Source organism: Corvus brachyrhynchos, unplaced genomic scaffold (assembly GCF_000691975.1).
Source record: "Corvus brachyrhynchos isolate BGI_N302 unplaced genomic scaffold, ASM69197v1 scaffold125, whole genome shotgun sequence".
In the NCBI taxonomy this organism is placed as follows: Eukaryota; Metazoa; Chordata; class Aves; order Passeriformes; family Corvidae; genus Corvus; species Corvus brachyrhynchos.
In genome coordinates this window covers 58,300-76,277 of record NW_008238342.1, presented here as the reverse complement: position 1 = coordinate 76,277, position 17,978 = coordinate 58,300, and the positions used below count along the sequence as shown (strand labels likewise).

At 53.4% G+C, this 17,978-nt stretch overlaps 1 protein-coding gene across 1 annotated transcript in view; it reads left to right on the top strand.

The window, feature by feature from the left end:
- RALY (RALY heterogeneous nuclear ribonucleoprotein) overlaps positions 1-13,763 on the top strand; it is a 64,183-nt gene extending 50,420 nt beyond the window's left edge. Inside the window, exons 4-9 of the mRNA XM_008634347.2 lie at positions 6,056-6,103; positions 6,147-6,331; positions 6,704-6,817; positions 7,851-7,996; positions 11,844-11,892; positions 12,116-13,763. Of these exons, the coding sequence (XP_008632569.1) occupies positions 6,056-6,103; positions 6,147-6,331; positions 6,704-6,817; positions 7,851-7,996; positions 11,844-11,888 (538 nt within the window). The 3' untranslated portion in view covers positions 11,889-11,892; positions 12,116-13,763. The remainder of the gene's footprint in view (positions 1-6,055; positions 6,104-6,146; positions 6,332-6,703; positions 6,818-7,850; positions 7,997-11,843; positions 11,893-12,115) is intronic.
- The last annotated feature ends 4,215 nt before the right edge of the window (positions 13,764-17,978 follow it).

Genomic DNA, 17,978 nt, shown 5'->3' with positions numbered 1-17,978 from the left:
GGAAAGAGAAGACTGACTGTCAAAGGGAGAGGAGAAGGGAAGAAAGTGGGCAGCCCTGGGGGTGACAAATGGAGGTGAAGCAAGGAAGAGGCCGGGGGAAGTCCCAAGGGAGCCTGTTCTGAGGAGCAGCAATGAGGGATCAAGGGAACAGGAGGGACAGGAGGGACATGGAGAGGTGTGTGGCACATGGAGTGTGTTACAGATGTCAGTGAGCCCTTAGCTCAAGAGAATTTATCATGATTTCCACAAGAGGTGAAGATTTTCATTTAAGCCCCATACTCTGGAGTCAGGGGAATGTGGGAGAAACTCATTAAGTTCTTGCTTGTGGTTGAAAAGGTATTTCAGGAGTGACCTGCAGGTTCAGGAACCCAAAACCAAATAACAAGGTCCCCAAATGTGTTTTATTTATAAATTGTCACAATTTTGATGCCAGTCTCATGCTGAATCACGAGTTGGAAGGTGTGAGGTTGGGAGGAAAAGACTAAAATCAGTATTGGGGTTATAGGTGGGTGTAGCAAAAGGGGAAATCATGGGAGAACTGGAGACTTTTCCACAAAAAGAAGAAATAAGTGCAAGGGGTGAAGAGAACCCTGTGATTCAGACTCAGCCGTGTGGTCCTGCACCAGTGTGCTGTGGAATGGCAAATCCTGGTTGGAAAGTGCAGCTCTGGCACATCCAGACCCCCCAGAGCCCCAGCAGCCTCCCACCACCCACAGGGCATCTCTGGGTTCCTTCCAGGAGCCTCTCAGCTGAGCTCCCTCTGTGCAGCTTTCAGGCACATTTCTCCCATCCTGGGACCCTTTGGCCCTTCACAGGACGTGGCTCTCTGGATTCCCAGGGGATGGCACTTGAGGGGAAGGAGATGGGAGTAGAGATGATGCAACTCCTGCTGTTCAGCTGCACGTGGACTGCTCACATGGGGCCGGGGCCATAAGGCACACCAGCTCCTTCCATACATCTTGCACTAACGAGCTTTTCATTTACTGCTCACCCGTGCCTGGAGCACTAATCCCTTCCTCTGAAATGACCAATGTTTCAGACTTCCAGCCTGCTGAGAGAGATGTTTGCTCCCTCCCACAAATATGGGTATGCTGAAATATGGGCCAGAGAACTGCACTGCTCCGAGCTCCAGCAATGTTTCATCCCAGACTGGCTGTCAGATTAAAACTTTGCCATCTGGGCTGGCAGAACTTACGATATCTCCTGGAAAACGGGGAATCCAGGTTTGCAGCGAGCTGTGCTTACAGCTTCCCGAACCACCATCAATTTTTCTAAACGTTAGACTTCAAAAATCACAGCACTGTAATTTATAGAGGTGCTGTTACACACAGCAGAGGATTTTTCTAAAGGCCAGGCTTTGCTTTGCCTCGCTCCAAGTCTGCATGGGAGGGTCGAGGGGAAGGCAAGGCAAGGGAAGTTCTATTTTGAACACAGAGGAAGCAACAGTCGTGACATTTTTAGCTGTCCACCAGCCCGAGGGGGGGTCCAGGTGTTCAGTAGAAATCCTTGGGGATGTAACCTCCCATCCAGCTCCACCCAGGCTCATGCCACTGTCAGTTTTCTCAGGTGTCTCCACACGAGGCACCTTCAGTTCTTACAAAGCCTCGCTGCCCTCACTGCTCTCCTCCACACCTGGATCTCTGGACCTTCCTCCCTCCCTCTGGCACTTCCCAGAGCATCCCTTTGCACAGGGAAGGCTCCTGGATGCTCCTGCCCGGCATCCCGGCCACCGCCACAAGCGTGGCCATCCTGCCCGTGGGGCTGGCTGGGAAATGAGGTGCTGTGACCATGTCCCCAGGCCGGCACTCACTGTCTCTCCAAATCTGCCTTCTGGCAGCACTTTTTTTTTCTCCTGCACAGCAAATGTCAGGACAGGATTTCCTGGGGCATTTGGGGCCATGTTCAGGTTGGTGCCAGCGATCCCACCTTGCTGTCAGCTGGCTGGGAAGGGAAGGTGGCTCTGCCAGGGCCCCTCTGGGCTTCTGGAGGGACAAATCTCTGCCCTGCCCTGCAGTGCTGGGGCTAAAGCTGCTCCATGGCCAAAAGGACAGAGAGGACAACCTGAGCAAGAGCTGCTGGTGTCTGCAGCTCAGTGGCCCCAGGAGGGGTCTCTGAAATGGTGACAGGGACAAAGCACTGCTGACTGACTGTCACAGCTAGTGAACACCGGCATCCATCCCGTTACACCCCAAGCTGGTGTCAGCCCATCCCTGAACACCCCTCCCAGGCCCTGGTGCTGGAGCAGTGACATCCCAGTGCCAAATCCACATGGACAGGGCTGAGAGCAGCTCTGGGGCAGAGGGGGAGGTGAGCAATGATGTCCCAGCCTACAGCAGCCCCAGCACTTTGGGAATGCCGGGCTTCATCCCACATTCCTCTATTTCCCACTGCCTTGGCTATTTGCAGGAGGAAGGAGTCTCACAGAGCTCCACCAGATCACTGTTTGATCAATGCCACATTTTCCAAGCAGCTTTCCAGCAGGTATTCCTTTGCCTGCTGCAGTAATGCCATGGCAGCAGGGTGGGAGCTGAGCTCAACCTGGCACTCGTGATTAGCAGTATCAGGCAGTAATTAAAGCACAGGTGCTCAAATGCACATTTGCTGTTCAGGTACAGGCTCAGAAGTGGCCCCACAAATGTGATGGAGAGGCAGCACATGCAAACAATCCCCCTTCAGTTATGAACAGCTGCATTTTGAACCTGAGTCAGTATAAATGTTGTTTGATTGCTAAAGGCAAACAAAGCCAAGGCAGTGAATGCAGCAGGAGGTGTTCCTTGAGGCCTTCCTGCTTTCCAGCCTTTGCCTCTGTTTGTCCCTTATTTTGAAAGGGTGCAGTGTCACCGGCCGATAGAAAAATGGCAAAAATTATTCCTGTACACAAAGACAGACCTGCCAGGTCGCTGAGAAACAACCCCTCAGTCTCAGGATGCTTTATCCTACATGCAGTGAAATTTTCAGGATAAATCACCCATGCAAAGGCACTCCCTTTTACCAGCTGTTTTCCTGGATTCATCTGGGAAGACCTGCCCTGTGCTCATAGCCCGATTCCAGGGATGCTGCTAAAACCATCCAGCCACTGCCTCGCTGGGATCACCTGCTAAGCCACGAGTGACTGGTGTGTCACAGCAGGGTCACACAGCCCCAGACTGCCCCAAACCCCTCATTCCAGCCCCCTGCCTTCCCTGAGGGCTGTCCCATGGTCAGGAATCAAAGCAGCACTGCAGAGGCTGGGGTTCGTGTTTTGGGAAGTCAGGACCAGCTCCCTGGGATAATTATGCCCCTAATTCCTTTTGAAAGGATGGAAGTATCTCCAATCCCACAAGGATTCAGGGCCAGGGCAGGAGAACCCCCACCCTCGGGCTTTGCACCCACAGATGCTCTGGGTCCCCTGCCCTGCAGTCCAGGCAGGGTGTGACCCCCCACTGCCTCTGGGAATACCCTGCAGAACTGCCAGGAGCAATTCCCACCAGGAAAACCCAGGGCTGCCCAGCTTTGCTCCCACATTCCCCATGGAAATAGGGAATAACACAGTGTCATAACATTGCCAGGGTTCATTGGCCACTTCATCCAGCAGATTGACTGCTCTGGGAAGAGGCTTGGGGCTTCACATGAGCTTTTGGGCCTCTCTATCTTTGGATCTACAGATATTGGAGGCTGAGCTTCCTCCTGTTGGTGCTGGAGCCAAGCCCAGGAGCAGGGCAGAGGTGCCCAAACGCCTCAGGGCAGGGGCAGTGCTGGAGATGGAGGTGCCCAGGCCATCCAGGGCTCCATTCCTTGTTTGCAGGTGCCAGGCTTTGCCCAGGGCAGTGCTGTGTGCTGGGACTGAGGCTGCAGCTCCTCTCCATCCCCATGTGTCCATGGAGCTGCTCATGTATGATCCCACAGCTCTGCCAGGGAGCAAAGGCTTGGAGGAAAAGCTTGCTCAGACCAGGAGTGTGAAATGGGGTCAGGTAAAAGGAATTTGGGCATCTCAAAATTTTGCCAAACACTCCCAAGCTTTGTGTTGTTTATGAACAAATCCTGCCAAGCTGCCTCGTGGTCTCCAAGCCACGGGGAGCTTCCAGCAAGAGCAACACCCCATGGAGGGTGTGGATAAAGGCACTGCTTCATCCCACTTGGAGCCCTGGAGCTGCAGGGAGATGCCACTGTCTCCTCTTGCCTGGGACTGGGGAGAACATTGTCTCTGCTGGAGAGAGAGCCAGAAGCACTTCACCAGAGCCTGTCAGGATTGAAAATATTACAAAATCACAGCAATTTCATTTGAGTTGCATCTAAGGAGAGGGAGAAAATTGAAGAGGGAGAGTCTGACAGTGTAGAAGCATCCTTCTTCAATTTTCCTTTCAAATGGCTTCCTGTTTTGATGGTATTTTGTATTTATTGGATTCAAACAGACCTGGAGTCAAACATCCTCGGTGATCAAAATAAATTGGCAGGCTGAGGGGAGCTATTTTCTTGGAGAATTTTTGTATCTCCAGGTTTCACCCCAGGTGAAATCAAGTTACCAATCATGAAAAGCTCCATGGAAGTGCCTCGTTCCCTGGTGTCCATCCCCTCAGCCCCACACACAGCTGGGCTCATTCCAGCAGCAGCTGCCCTGCGAGGAAGTGCCTTTCCCTTTCAATCCAGAAGAGGGAATAAGTAAACACAGATCATGCAGTGGTTGGGACAGAGGCTGTGGGATATTCCTGTGTCCTCTGAGCCCAGCAGGACTGTTGTTTAGAAAAGAATCTGGAATTCATCGGTCAAAAATGGCTATTTTCCACCAAGCAGTGGAATCTGGAAGGGTTGTGGTGATAACACCTCCACAGCCACATCTCCCCACCAGTGCTCTTTCCTCAGGAGTGCAACCCTGCTCTCCCCATCCCACCCTCAGCCAGCTGGGAATGCCACAGGCAGCAGCTGCTCAGAGATAAAGCCCAGCTTTATGGAATATCTCCTCACTGAAGTCCCCATGGCAGGGCACTACTGGGGCAGGAGGTGCATGAGCACCCTGGCACCAACTCCTTGGCCCCAAAGCAGCTCTGGTGTATCCAGCCACCCTCAGGTTCCCCCAGGGCACAGGCTGGGTCTCCACATGCTGCCACAGGCATTTGGGGAACCCAAGGAGTGTGGAAAAAACACATTTAGGAAGCCAACCAGTTACTGAAACTTAACACTGGCTGGGACCTCAATGCCAGCATAGGCAGGAGAGACTTCCTGCTCCAAACCACACCCCACCAGCCATCCCAGCCAGCCTCACATTGTTCTTGTCGCTTCTGTCAAAGATGCAGGGCACCAAATTTACTCTCAGCTACACACTTGGGTGGTCATCCTTCCCTCTCCCCTGTTCCTCCTGGCTGAGCCCGTCCCTCTCCCCGCATCAATCTATCATTCTTCCCATTCTTTTCAGGCAGTTCAGGAGGCAGGACAGACTTTGCTTTCTGGGGCTGCACTAATTGTCTTTGTTCAGAGCAGAGAGGAGAGACCACCAGCATCACCTCTGTCTTAGCCAGTGTGAACTGAGCCTCAGCACACCAGGGAAGGGTGCTGTGTTCAGCTGGGGCAACTGATACCAATGTGTGGGGTCAGACCCCCTGGTTTTTGCTGCCTTGTGAAAAAACAGCTGCAGCAAGGGGGGAATGTGTGTTACTGGGTCTCCAGGGAGTGGGGAATGCTCCTACTTTAGGTTAAAATGCAGCTCAAGCTTAAGAGAACAGGACGTGGGCATTGCCTGGCTGGGGGGAGAGAGGTTTAAATTAATAAATATCCCCATAAATATGCCCTTCGTCCCGACTTTCCTCCACACACATCTTGCTCCTCCTTGAGATAACCAGGCTAACACCCCTCTGCCAACATCAACCTCTCCAGTGCCTTCAGCCCCCCAAATCTTCCTCCTGGGCTCAGCCCATCTCCCTGCAGCCAGGACTGTCCATGTCCTGCTGGATGAGAGTCCCTTATGAAGGGGGATCAACCTATTTACCCTTGGTGGCCCTAGGGGCACTCAGCAGCCCGTGAGGGGGCAATAATAATGAGTTACCAGCACTAATTAACCCATGATGCCCTGATGTCTCTGCAGTGGCTACGACTTCGATTATGATTACTACAGAGACGACTTCTACGACAGGTCAGGCGTCAGCCAGAGGGGCTTTGTGGGGCAGGGGAGGGAGGGATTGGGGTGCCTGGGGTCCAGCCCAGCCTGTGGGGTGGGTCGGGTGTCCGCGGGTGCCCGGGGGGGTGCCGGTGAAGCGGCCGCGGGTCACCATCCCCCTGGTGCGGCGCGTCAAGGCCACGCTCCCGGTCAAGCTCTTCGCCAGGTCGGCCGCCATCGCCAACAGCTCGGCCAAGCTCAAGTGTGAGTGTGTGCCCGGGCTGGGGACACGCGTGGGGCCTCCCAAAAAAACCCTCAGAAAGCCCCGAACGCCTGGAAAGAGCAGCCCGGCTGCGGGGGGTGCGGCTGGGGAAGTGCAGGTGCAGCCTGAGCGCGCCAAAGGCCGGCCTCGGCCTCCACAGCCTGCCTGAAACAGCGCCCACAGGCTTTTTTGGGAGCAGCCCCCCAGCTTCCCTGCCAGTTTCCCAGCGAGCTGCCAGCCCGGGGTTCCTCCGTGGTTTTTCTGTCTGCTCAGGAAGTGCCCTGGGGCAGGCGCGGGGTGGGGCTGCTCCGCGGGTGCTCTGCAGGGCACTGAGTGCCTTCCTTTTCTTCCTTTCTTTCCTTCCTCCCTCCAAGTGAAGAGCAGTGAGCTGCAGACAATCAAAACTGAGCTGACACAGATCAAATCCAACATTGATGCTCTCCTGGGCCGGCTGGAGCAGATTGCTGAGGAACAGAAGCTGTCTGCAGGTCAGTGGGGTGCGAGGATGCCTCAGGGCTGGCCTTGGCATCACAACTCCCTCCAGGCTTTGACAGGGAAATGTCAACCCCCAGGTTCCAGGGTAGAATCACAGGCCAAAATAACACACCAGAATTCCTGAAGTTAATGGAGTTGGGGTTTAAAATGATGAGATTTTTTTTCCTTTGTCATATCGTTTATATTTTTTTTCAGTTTGCTTTTTTGTTCTACTATTCTGTTTTACTCTGTCATATCGTATTGTATCCTATCCTATCCTGTCCTATCTTATTCTCCTTTCCTTTCCTTTCCTTTCCTTTCCTTTCCTTTCCTTTCCTTTCCTTTCCTTTCCTTTCCTTTCCTTTCCTTTCCTTTCCTTTCCTTTCCTTTCCTTTCCTTTCCTTTCCTTTCCTTTCCTTTCCTTTCCTTTCCTTTCCTTTCCTTTCCTTTCCTTTCCTTTCCTTTCCTTTCCTTTCCTTTCCTTTCCTTTCCTTTCCTTTCCTTTCCTTTCCTTCCCATTCCCATTCCTTTCCTATCCTATCCCTATTTTATCCTATCCCTATTTTATCCTATCCTATCCAAGTTCTATTTTAGTCTGTTCTCCTCTCTTCCATCCTATCCTACCCCTATCCTGTCCTATCCTACCCCTATCCTATCCCAATCCTTATCCCCATCCCTATCCTATCCTACCCCTACCTTCCCTTCCCACACCTTCCCTTCCCACACCTTCCCTCCCCTTCCCTATCCCTATCCCTATCCCTATCCCCATCCTATCCTATCCTACATCCTATCCCTATCCCTATCCCTATCCCTGTCCCTATCCTATCCTGCCCTGCCTGGCTCCCACAGCCTTGTTGGGGGATGTGGAACCTTCTCTGCCCTCTCCATGGTCTCCCAGGCCGCTTCCTCAAGATCAGCAGAGCTCCCCGCTGCAGGAAGCCTCTCCATCACTGTTATTTCCCCACGGCCCGGGTGTGGGGGCCGTCTGACCCCGGGGTTCAGGCTGTGGCCCCCGTTCCCAGCCCTGACCCAGCTGTTGCCCTGCAGAGGCCCGGAAGAAGGCGGAGAGCAGCAAGAGCGAGGTGTCCCAGGAGGACACGGCATCCGAGGCCGAGGCCAACGTGGAGGAGCCGCTCAACGGGGACGAGGGCGAGGAGGAGGGACTCGCACGGGAGGAGTGTGAGGATGAACTGGTAAGAGAGCTTGGGTGAAACATCCCTGCAGCAGAGCAGTTCAGTCGTGGGGCACAGCTTTACTGGAACTTGCTAAATCCCCAGGAGAAGTAGTTTTTCCTTCCTTCAAAGAAATTGCTGTATTTAAATCCGATTGTTGTTCACAGCTTATTCTTCCAAACCTCCCTGCTGCCTGCAAAAGCACTGCCCATGCAAACCTGTGGAGGTGCTGAAGGAAACATGGTTGGCTCTTGAAATTCAGACATTTATACTTGATTTCACAGCTAGGAGTGGTTTAAACCACACTGCTCTGCTCCCAGGTGATTCTTAGATGGATTTAATCCCATGGCAAAGACAGGCTGTGTTAGATGAGCTGCATTTGCAGTGCCCTTGCACCTGACCGGACATCCACAGAGTCACAGGAGGGTTTGGATTAGAATGAACCCTAGAGAACTTCTCGTTCCACCCCTGCCATGGGTAGGGACACCTTCCACTATCCCAGCCTGCTCCAAGCCCCATCCAACCATCATTCCAGGGATCCAGAGGCAGCCACAGCTTCTCTGGGCACCCTGTGCCAGGGCCTCCCCACCCTCACAGGGAAATTCCTTCCCAATATCTCATCTAACCCTGCCCTCTGTCAATGTGAAGCCTTGTCCTGTCTCTCCAGGCCCTTGTCCAAAGTCCCTCTCCAGAGGGACTTGTCCCATGGCACAAACCAAGGTCTGACCGAGCCAGGGCACCCCCAGCGAGGGCAGTGCCAGCACCACTGGTGCCAGGCACACATCTGCCCCACTGCTCCTAGTCCTGCCCCAAGCAGGGGTGTTCCTGGGGAACCCAGTGACAAATGTGTGCCTTTGGATGGGAGCCCAGTGTTTGGGTACATCACAGGGCATACCAGGCTCTGTGTAACCACTGCCAGCACTGTCATTTATCCCAAACCAAACCTTTGCTGAGAACAGGACCAGTTCCAGATCCAGGCTGAGGCCAACAGGGCTCCAGGGTAGAAGGACATGACCTGCCCTGAGTGGCCCCTTGGCACAGCTCCAACCCATCCCCACTCCAGCACTGCTGGCGGCAGAAGTGAGGATGAATCTCAGCCTCCCTCTCCTCTTCCTCACCTCCCATCCCTGGGGTGGCCATGCTGCACATCCACAGCATTTCCCCAGGCCTAAAAGCTCCTCCAACCCCAAACACTCCCAGCTGGTTTGTGCTCTCCTGCTCTGTCCTGCTGGAGCCATGATGGGTGAGGGCTCTGAATAGGGTCCTTCAGCTGTTCCAGGTCTGGGGCCTCGTGGCTGGAGTCCATCAGTCCTGCCAAATCTGGGGGGAGCTGCTTGAGGGGAGACGTCATTCCAGGCACTGGGAAGACGAAAGGCACAAGCTCTGTGCCAGGAAAAGGAAGTCCAGGTTTGAATTACATCAAGGGAAACAGAGGGTAGAAATTAGGGGGAAACTTGCTGATGTTAATGCTGATAAAGCAGCACACAGCCTGTCACAAAAAACGGGCAGTTGTCTGCCATTGCTGGGGTAAGAAAATAGTGGAGAGACATCTGCTGGCAATGGTTTGGGAAGAGCTGGTCCTCATTACGAGGAACAAGATGTCTATTTCAGCTCACTTACATCTCTATTTTCTGTAACTCCCTGGTCCTGATGTGGCATCAAGACCAGAAATATTTCACTGCCAGCTTCAGACAGGCTCCCAAGTGCTCTGGATGGTCAAGTCAGTGTGTGCAGGGCATGTGCAGGGAGCTCCTCGAGCCCTGCAAGGCAGCTTGCCAGAGCCAGCCTTTGTATTGCTCCTGACCTCAACTGAGCACTTTTGCACCAGCACTGAGCACTTCTGAAGTGTCCCCAGTTCCTGGGGAGTGACTCCTTTGTCCCACATCTCTCTGGCTCACACACAGCAGTGTGGCTGTCACCATGGACACTGCTGTCCATGGACACGGCACCAAAATGGGGTCCCTAAAATCCCTTTGGCACTGAGGGGCAGGGGAGTGACAGGAGAAGAGTCAGAGGTCACTCAGAGCTGATGGAGATCATTGAGTTCTGAGCCATACATTTGGGTATGGAAAATATTTAGTAAGTGCAGTTGGATTGGTGGTCAGTACTGTTCACTGCACTTACTATGGGATACAAAGATCATTGTGTACGTGCCTTAAATGTCACACTTGTGCAAAAAAGGTCACCTGCCAGCCCAGCAATGCCTGGTGTCAGGTGAGGGGTGTCTTGAGGGATCTGTTCAAGGGGAGATCCCTGCACACAGACAGCTGCTTTGGAGGGAGAGCTAAAGGTACCCTGATGTGTTCAGGTATTCACAGCACACAGTGGTTGATTTGCAGTCAGATTTTCTTCTGTTTTCAGGGAGGTTTGGTCATTTATCTGCCCAGTCTGCATCCAAATGGTTTTTGGGGTTGATGCTGGGGGCTCAGTGAAAGTCTCACACAGTAAAAGCCCAGATGTCCTGGGCCTCCTCAGCCTCCAAGGCAGTCTCACATGGGATTTTGCCAAGCAGGTCCCAAAACAACCCAAAATCTGCTCTCCTAAGTTCAGGGATTTGATCCTGCTCTTGGTGTTGGTCACTTCTCTCAGGTTACTCAGGTTCACAGTCCCATGGGCTCTGCAGCCAAGGCTTCTCTCCACCTTCACATCCCTGACCAGGTGTTCCTTGGCCATCAGGAACGAGAACAATGTTTCCCCTGGTCAGCTGGGTCAGGAACTTACTCTTGAGGCTCTCCAAAAGTCTCCTGTTTCTTGCTCCAGCCCTGCTCCTTCCCCCCAGATGCCAGGGTGGTGGAGGTGCCCCGTCCTGCAGCCCTCCAGAGGAGCCTCTGTACCCGTGGTGTGAGGAGATGCCTGCCACGGTGACAGCCCCATTGGGCTGTCCCTGATCCTTGCCCACAGCAAGGACACCTCCCCTGGCTTTCAGGCACAGCCTGTTTCCTTGCCTTTCCTTTTGGACTCCCTCGTGTCCCCTGCAGACAACTGCTGGATCCATTTCCATCCCTGAAATGCTCCCCCTGTGCAGGAGGTTGAACACTCCTGCTGAGCACCCCATTCTCCCAGCGATGCTGCACTGCACAACAGCTCCAGCAGGAAATTCCAGACAACCACAAAGGCTGGAAAAGACTTGCAAGACCATCAAGCCAGTCCAACAACATGCCATGCTTTCCAAACCCCCCTGCATGGGGAGCAGTTCAGCACCATTACTGTGGTATTTGTAGTGATGAATGTGTGTTACCATTCTGGAAAATGAGTTCTGCTGCAAACTGGGACTGCTGCAAACAGTTCCTGTGCTCAGCAGCAGAATCAGGACTCTGATTTGCCTCTGTGGACTGATGCACGCTGGCATCACGGGGCAGTTCCAGGGAACAAGAAACAGGATGAGCGGAAATGGCCTCAAACTGTGCCAGGGGAGGTTTAGATCGGAGATCAGGGAAATTTCTTCACTGAAAGGGTGGTCAGGCATTGAAACAGTTGCCCAGGGAAGTGAACACGGAGGTGCTGGTTAATGGTTGGACTTGATGATCTTGGAAGTCTGTTCCAATCTAAATGATTCTATGATTCCATCACTTCCAAGCCCAGGAGGGAATTACACACCCCAGGTCTGTTTGGCAGAGCCGTTTCAGAGTAAGGAGCCAGAGGAATTGTGTGGTTTTGCCTGGGCCTCTGTTGTGCCAGCAAGCACAGCCCTGGCCCCTGGTGTCCATACTAGGTGTGTTTTGTAGCTCCTCCATCACACTGAGCACCCTGGCACTGCTCTCCCACACCAGGGGACCAGCTGGTGGCCACATGCGAGGTGTCACAGCGCCCCAGGCAGGGCAGGAGGGACACAGGGGGGTTTACTGTTTGTGGTTCCTTTTCCCTGCAGGAGAACAGCCATTACACAGATGTGGAGGATGCCAGACTACAGTAACCAGGTACAGCTCCCCTGCTGCTGATTCTGAGCCAAAGCTCTTGTTCTGTGCATGTTGGGCTGGGGGGTTGCTGCTTCAGGAGAGGCTCTGTTCCACTGATCCCCTATGTGGAGACATGGAGCTTGGCTGCTCAGCTGGGTCACTGGCCAGTCCCTCACCCTCTCTCCTAAATGACAAATCTGTGGGGTTCAAGGATAGTGCTGTAGCTCCCCTTTTCTCCTTGCAGCCCACCCAGAGCAGCTGTGAGCAACAGTGTGAGGAAAGCACGAGGCTAAACCCTGTCCTGGCACGTTGAGCAAGACAAGCTGAATGGAAGTGCTGCTGTCATCTCTACCTGGCATTCAAAGAAGAAACATGGCCCAACATCTTCCATCCATCTGTAAAGCAAAGGCAAAGAAAACTCATCCTCCCAGCGGATCCCCACCACCCCTGCAATGGATTCGGAGCTCTGCAGCCAGAGGCAGGAGCCAGACCTGCACAACCCAGAGCCACCACAGAGATCAGGAGAGCAGCTGTGTCCCCAAGGGAGCCAGAGGTGTTCTAGAGCTGCTTGCAGGAGAGCAGAGAGAACTGAGCCCAACCCAATAAAGACATTTTTCCTGTGCGAGGTGAGAGCCAGAGCATTTCCTGACTGGGGGAAAAGTACTGTCTCAGTTTGGACAATCTGTTTCTGTGCTGAAGATCCTGTTGAGTCAGAGGTGTGGGGTGAGCTGTCCCCCAGCACGGCCACCTCCTGTCACGTCTCTTGCGCCCCATGAGCTGCTGTGTGTCCAGGGTCACTTCCAGGTGGAAAGGAGTCGGTGCTGGAGCAGCTGCTGCGCTCTGGGAAGCTGCTTGAAGAGGGGAGGGGAGAGGAAGCTGCAGGAAAGCAAGTGATCCCAAGCAGGAGAAACCAAGGACACGTCACCCTCAGTGATTTGGTGTCCTCATTCTCCACCATGTAAGGGCTGAGCAAGCCTCTGCAGAGTGAGGGGTGCCAGCAGCTGTGGATGAGACCCTTTCCTTGGACCAGCTGCTCCCTGGAAGGAAGGGAGCTCCTCCTGCAGCCTGGAGCCAGAGAGATCAGCCCCTTCCCTGGCTGCCCACATCTCCTCCTGCCCCGGTCAGGGCACATCAGGAGAGTGGTGCGACAGCTCCTGCTTCTGCCTGAGCTCCATCCCCGGGGTGACAGCGTGCCCGAGGCTGGGGACAGGGAATAACCCGAGCACGATGCATGTGGGTGTGCCAGCACCCCCCTGCTCCCCAGATCCCAGCTGCTTTTGCCCCCTGCCCGGTGCTGTGAGCAGAGGGCTCATCGTGGGACCCCCGCACCCGAGAGGCCTCAGCCGTTCTCATTTCTCCTTGCTGGGCTTGTCCTGTTTTCCCGGGGTAGACGGGACTGAAACTCCCACAGCACTTTTTTCATACATGGTGTGTCCTGCCCACCCCCTTCCCCTCCAGAACACACACACACATCAGTGCTTGGAACCCAGAGTGCTGTCCACACCTTCCCCTTGGCCAATCCCTCCCACACCTGGCCCTGGGTGGTCCCAAGTGCTCCAACCTCATCCACGGCATCTCTTGGAAGGGTGAAGGGAAAACAGCTCCAGGGGTGACACTTCCTCTCCCTGGCACCATCCTGGAGCACGCATGGCCCTTGAAGCACAAAGTTTCCTTTGCATTTCTTAGTTTGGGCTGCTTGAGGAGGGCTTGAAGGGAGAGCCCATCCTTCCCCTGTGGTTCCTGTGCAATGTCTGCACCGTGCTGTCCCGAGCTGTTCTCCAGGCCTGGAGAGATGAGCTGCAGGTGTGGCTGTGAACTGACTGTGATGCTGATGTTCGGGAGAGAGGTGACCTTGTACATACAATCCTGTATAATAAAAGAAAGAAATCTAATCTGCCTCCCCTCTCTTCTGTCTGCTGTACACACACACTTCTTTCTTCTGTTCCAGACAAGGCTTTTTTCCCTTTCCAAGCCTCCGCTCTCCCCACAGGATTTGCTTTCCCTTCCACAAGGTATATCCCACTGGGCTGACCAAAACATCTGCGTTCACAGGGGCTCTGGGATTTTTCCCTGGAGGCTTGGAAACTTCTTTAATGCAGGAGAGCAGGGGCCAAATCCTGGCCTTTAATCTCTGGATTTTTCGCTTGTCCAGCTCATAACAGACTGGAAAAATCTGGCTGCTTTGCCAGTTTGCACAAGCCAGCAGTGCCAAAAACTGCTTCTTAAGCACAGTGTTGCTCTGATTGGCACCAGAGTGGTGTCAGGAGGGACCAGTGACCACATGGGGAGAATCCCAGAATCCCAGAATGGCTGGGGTTGGAAAGGACCTTAAAGATGATCTCTTCAGGACACCTTGCACTGGACCAGGTTTCTCCAAGGCCCATCCAGCCTTGGTGGGTTCTTTGTGGCTGAGCCACCATCCAGCACTGGAGGGCAAAGCTGCCTGAGTTTATGGTGAGTCTGAGATGTTTGAACATCCATCTCTCCATGCATCCTGCCATCAGTCAGCAGTTCCGTTCAAGGTGAGAAAAGCAGCAGCATCAGACTGATGGCTGGGTGTCTGTGGCTGGAAGGAGGAACAACAGGAGGAGGAAAAAAAAAAAACCAAAACCAAACCAAGTCAAACTGGCTTTCAAGAAGATGGAAATCAGCCCGACCTTCAGTCATGTTCCCAGCTCTGAGGTGCTGCAGTGCCTCAGGGGCTGGGGCTGGGTCACTCCACGGCCAAAGTCTCCCAGCAAACAACTGGTTTGATTTTGTTCATTATCTTGGGAGGAGAGTGAGGGACTGGGGGAGCTCTCAGGCCCCTGTAGGGCAGCTCACTCCGCTCCTGGCTGTAGGTGGGGCCCCAAGGAAATGAGTTCTGGGGTTTTGGTGCTCACCGAGGTCTTTCTGTGACGGTGAAGAGAACCCACACGGAGAGGTGAGGGGGCAGCAGGGGGTGGGAAAGGGACACCCCTGACCCCTTCATGCACCCTTTGGGCCATAAACCAGCTGCACAGCTCCCTGCTGGCTCCAGCAGGAGGGGAATGGGCAGCCAGGAGGGGTCACCCCTGCTCTGAGGGGCTTTCCCACATTGGGTTCCCACATTTCCATTTAGGTTGGAAAATCCCTCTCCACCCAGTCCAACTGCCCCCAGCTCTGCCAAGGCCATCACTGACCCATGTCCCCGAGTGCCACATCACCTCTTTTAAATCCCTGCAGGGATGGTGACTCCACCACTGCCCTGGGCAGCTGTTCCAATGCCTGACCACCCTTTCCGTGAAAAAATTTTCCTTCATATCCAACCTAAACCGCCCCTGGCACAGCCTGAAGCCATTTCCTCTTGTCCTATCCCTTGATATCTGGGAAAAGAGACTGGCCCCCAGCCACATCCCAAAAAGGAGGGGGATTCTCCTTAGCCCTGCTGGTGGTGCTAATGTATTCACAACAACGGTTTTTATTGTCTTCTGTGGCAGTAGCCAGATTACGTTCAAGCTGAGCTTTGACTCTTCTTATTTTCTCCCTGCATAGCCCCATGACACTCTTGTAGTTGTCCTAAATTGCCTCCCTGTTCTTCCAAAAGTCATAAATTCTTTTTTCCTCAGTTCCAGATAGAAGTTAAACCAACCCGTTTTTCTTCCCCATCTCATCTTCTGGCTCATAGGCACAGCCAGCTCCTGGGCCTTTAGGGTTGGCCTGGCTAACAGAAAGATGTGTGGGGTCCTCCCCAAGGCCCTTTAAACATCCATGATGCAAAAAAGATGTTTCAAATTCCGTGAGCTTTTGAATGAATGTAAAGGGTCCCACCCCATATGCACCCAACCTCCTTTTCCATGGTCCAGCATCCCCAAGGAGTTGCTCCCTGTAAATCCCCCCTGTCCTGCTGGCATGTGGGAGGACAAGGACTGGGCCAGTCCATTCTCTCCAGAACAACCCCACAGGCAACAATTAATTCAACGTCTGCATAGTCTGAAGAAAGCTCATAGTCAGAAGCTGAGTAGCTCAACTGAACACGCACCAGTTGCCACGTGTGAGCTTGAAAAAAGCTTTTGTTAAAGACTCCTGACCACCCACAGAGAGGATGTCCCATTCCCAAGTGTCCTGGACCTCACCTGGCTTCTCACTTGGACTGCTCTGTTTGCTGCCATCCCATCAGTGGCAAAAGCAGCGTGGTCTTGGTTAGAAACAACCCCAAAGTCTCAGTGTCTGCTGCCTTGCCTGCACCTCTGCAAAGGAAACGGGAATGTCTGAGACTGGTGACACACTTGGGATGGGATGGGATGGGATGGGATGGGATGGGATGGGATGGGATGGGATGGGATGGGATGGGATGGGGTGGGGTGGGATGAGATGGGATCAGCAGATGTGCCGGAAGTTTTGGTGCTCTGGTTCTCCCATGCTGGCCTGGGCAGGCATTAGAGCAGCAGAGCAGGGTTACTCCAGTCCCAAATGCTCCTTCCAGGTGCTTCTGGACACAGACAATCACTGGGGCCAAAATGCCTGCAGTCATGCATTGTCTGAGTCAGGAGATGCCACAGAAACCCTCACTGACTTTAGTAACTCCCATTAACTTTGATGAGCATCACAGTTCCAGGCCATGCAGCACTTTGGGAACATTTCAGTTACTGCAGCTGTAACGGGACTGTTCTTTGGGGAATTTGTAAGAGCCAGTTGCTGTGTCTGTCACAGTGGTCGTATCCCTCCTGCATTGTCTTCTTGCTACCTGCAGGAGGTTCAATTCCCTCTTTTTCCTCTTATCAGTCAAGTTTTGCAAACATTTGGAGATGTAGTCAAGATCCCCACAGGTTCCTGGTGGAGTCTGTCCATCCTCTGGCAGGAAAACACCCCTGAGCCTTGCATGGGGACAGTGGTGCCGAAAGGACTCAGCCACATGGGGAACGCTCTGCCTGCCCTGGACAGAGCCAGGTGTCAGGATGGACACCCTGCACTGGCTCAGCAAGAACACGTCCAGTTCAGCACCTTCCATTGCCCAGATGTCCTCCCAGGCAGGGGATTGTTTCCTCTGACAGGCTGGCCCAGGCACGAGGGTGCAGAGCCCCAGCACTGCAAACACTCAGAGCTTCCTCCTGCTGGGTGAGCCCGAGCCAGATGGGGTGAGGAGAGCAGGCCTGGCAGCTCAGCTGGGACATCCCCTCCTGCTCTGTGCTCTGTGCCCCAGCTTGGCTCCTCCCTTCCTGCCCACACTGGCCAGAGCATCCCTGTGCTGAGTTGGCCCAGCTCAGGAGTGGCCACGGCATCTCCAGAGGGACAGAGGGGCTCCAGCCTCAGCACACTCCTCTTGATTCAAGCCACGGATTTTCTTGGCCAGGGACAGGATTTAAAGGCCACCTCCTTCATTCAGAACAAAGAGTAAAGGGAAACAATGTGCTTCAGCACACAGTTTAAATGAATTTTGGGGAAGTGGGGAAGGCCTCAAATTAAAAACAAAGTGCCATGTACAGAGTATTTGAGACTCCCCAGGCAGCCCCAAGCAAGGGCTTTCCCTCAACAGCACCCACAGCCTCAAGCACAAATCGCATCAGGAGAACCCCAGGGCTGCCTGCACAGCTCCTTCAGAAGAGTAGAGAAAGCAACATCTCCTCCCTCTGTTGTCTGAGGGTGTTGGGGAGTGTGGGGACAAGGCAGCAAAGAAAAACGTTTTAAGCTTCATTTCAGATGACCTCACATTTCTCAGAACTTATTTTATCACAGCCTTGGTGGGAAAAAAGGCAATTTTGGTGCTGAACAAAAGCAGCACAAGGCCTGCAGCAGGGTCTGAGGGCAACGAGCAGCATAGAGGCATTTCAGTCCACAAAACAAGAAATGTAACTGCAAATTTATTTTACATTTGCCTTCTGTGCCTTATTTTCAAAATTAATCACATCCAGCTTTCCTCCCTGTAATAAACCACCTGACACTGGTGACAATCAGGGCACAAACTGCTTTGCCATCAGTCCCACAGTCCTGCTCCCCCCCAGTGCAATGCTCTCACACTGAAGAAAGAAATACACCAAACTCATGGAATAATTACCCAAAGCAGGGCTGGGGACAGAAACAATTAATTTTAAAAGTGATGTGCTTTACTACAGAATGTAGAATTAAGGATGCTGCTTTTGTTAGAAAAC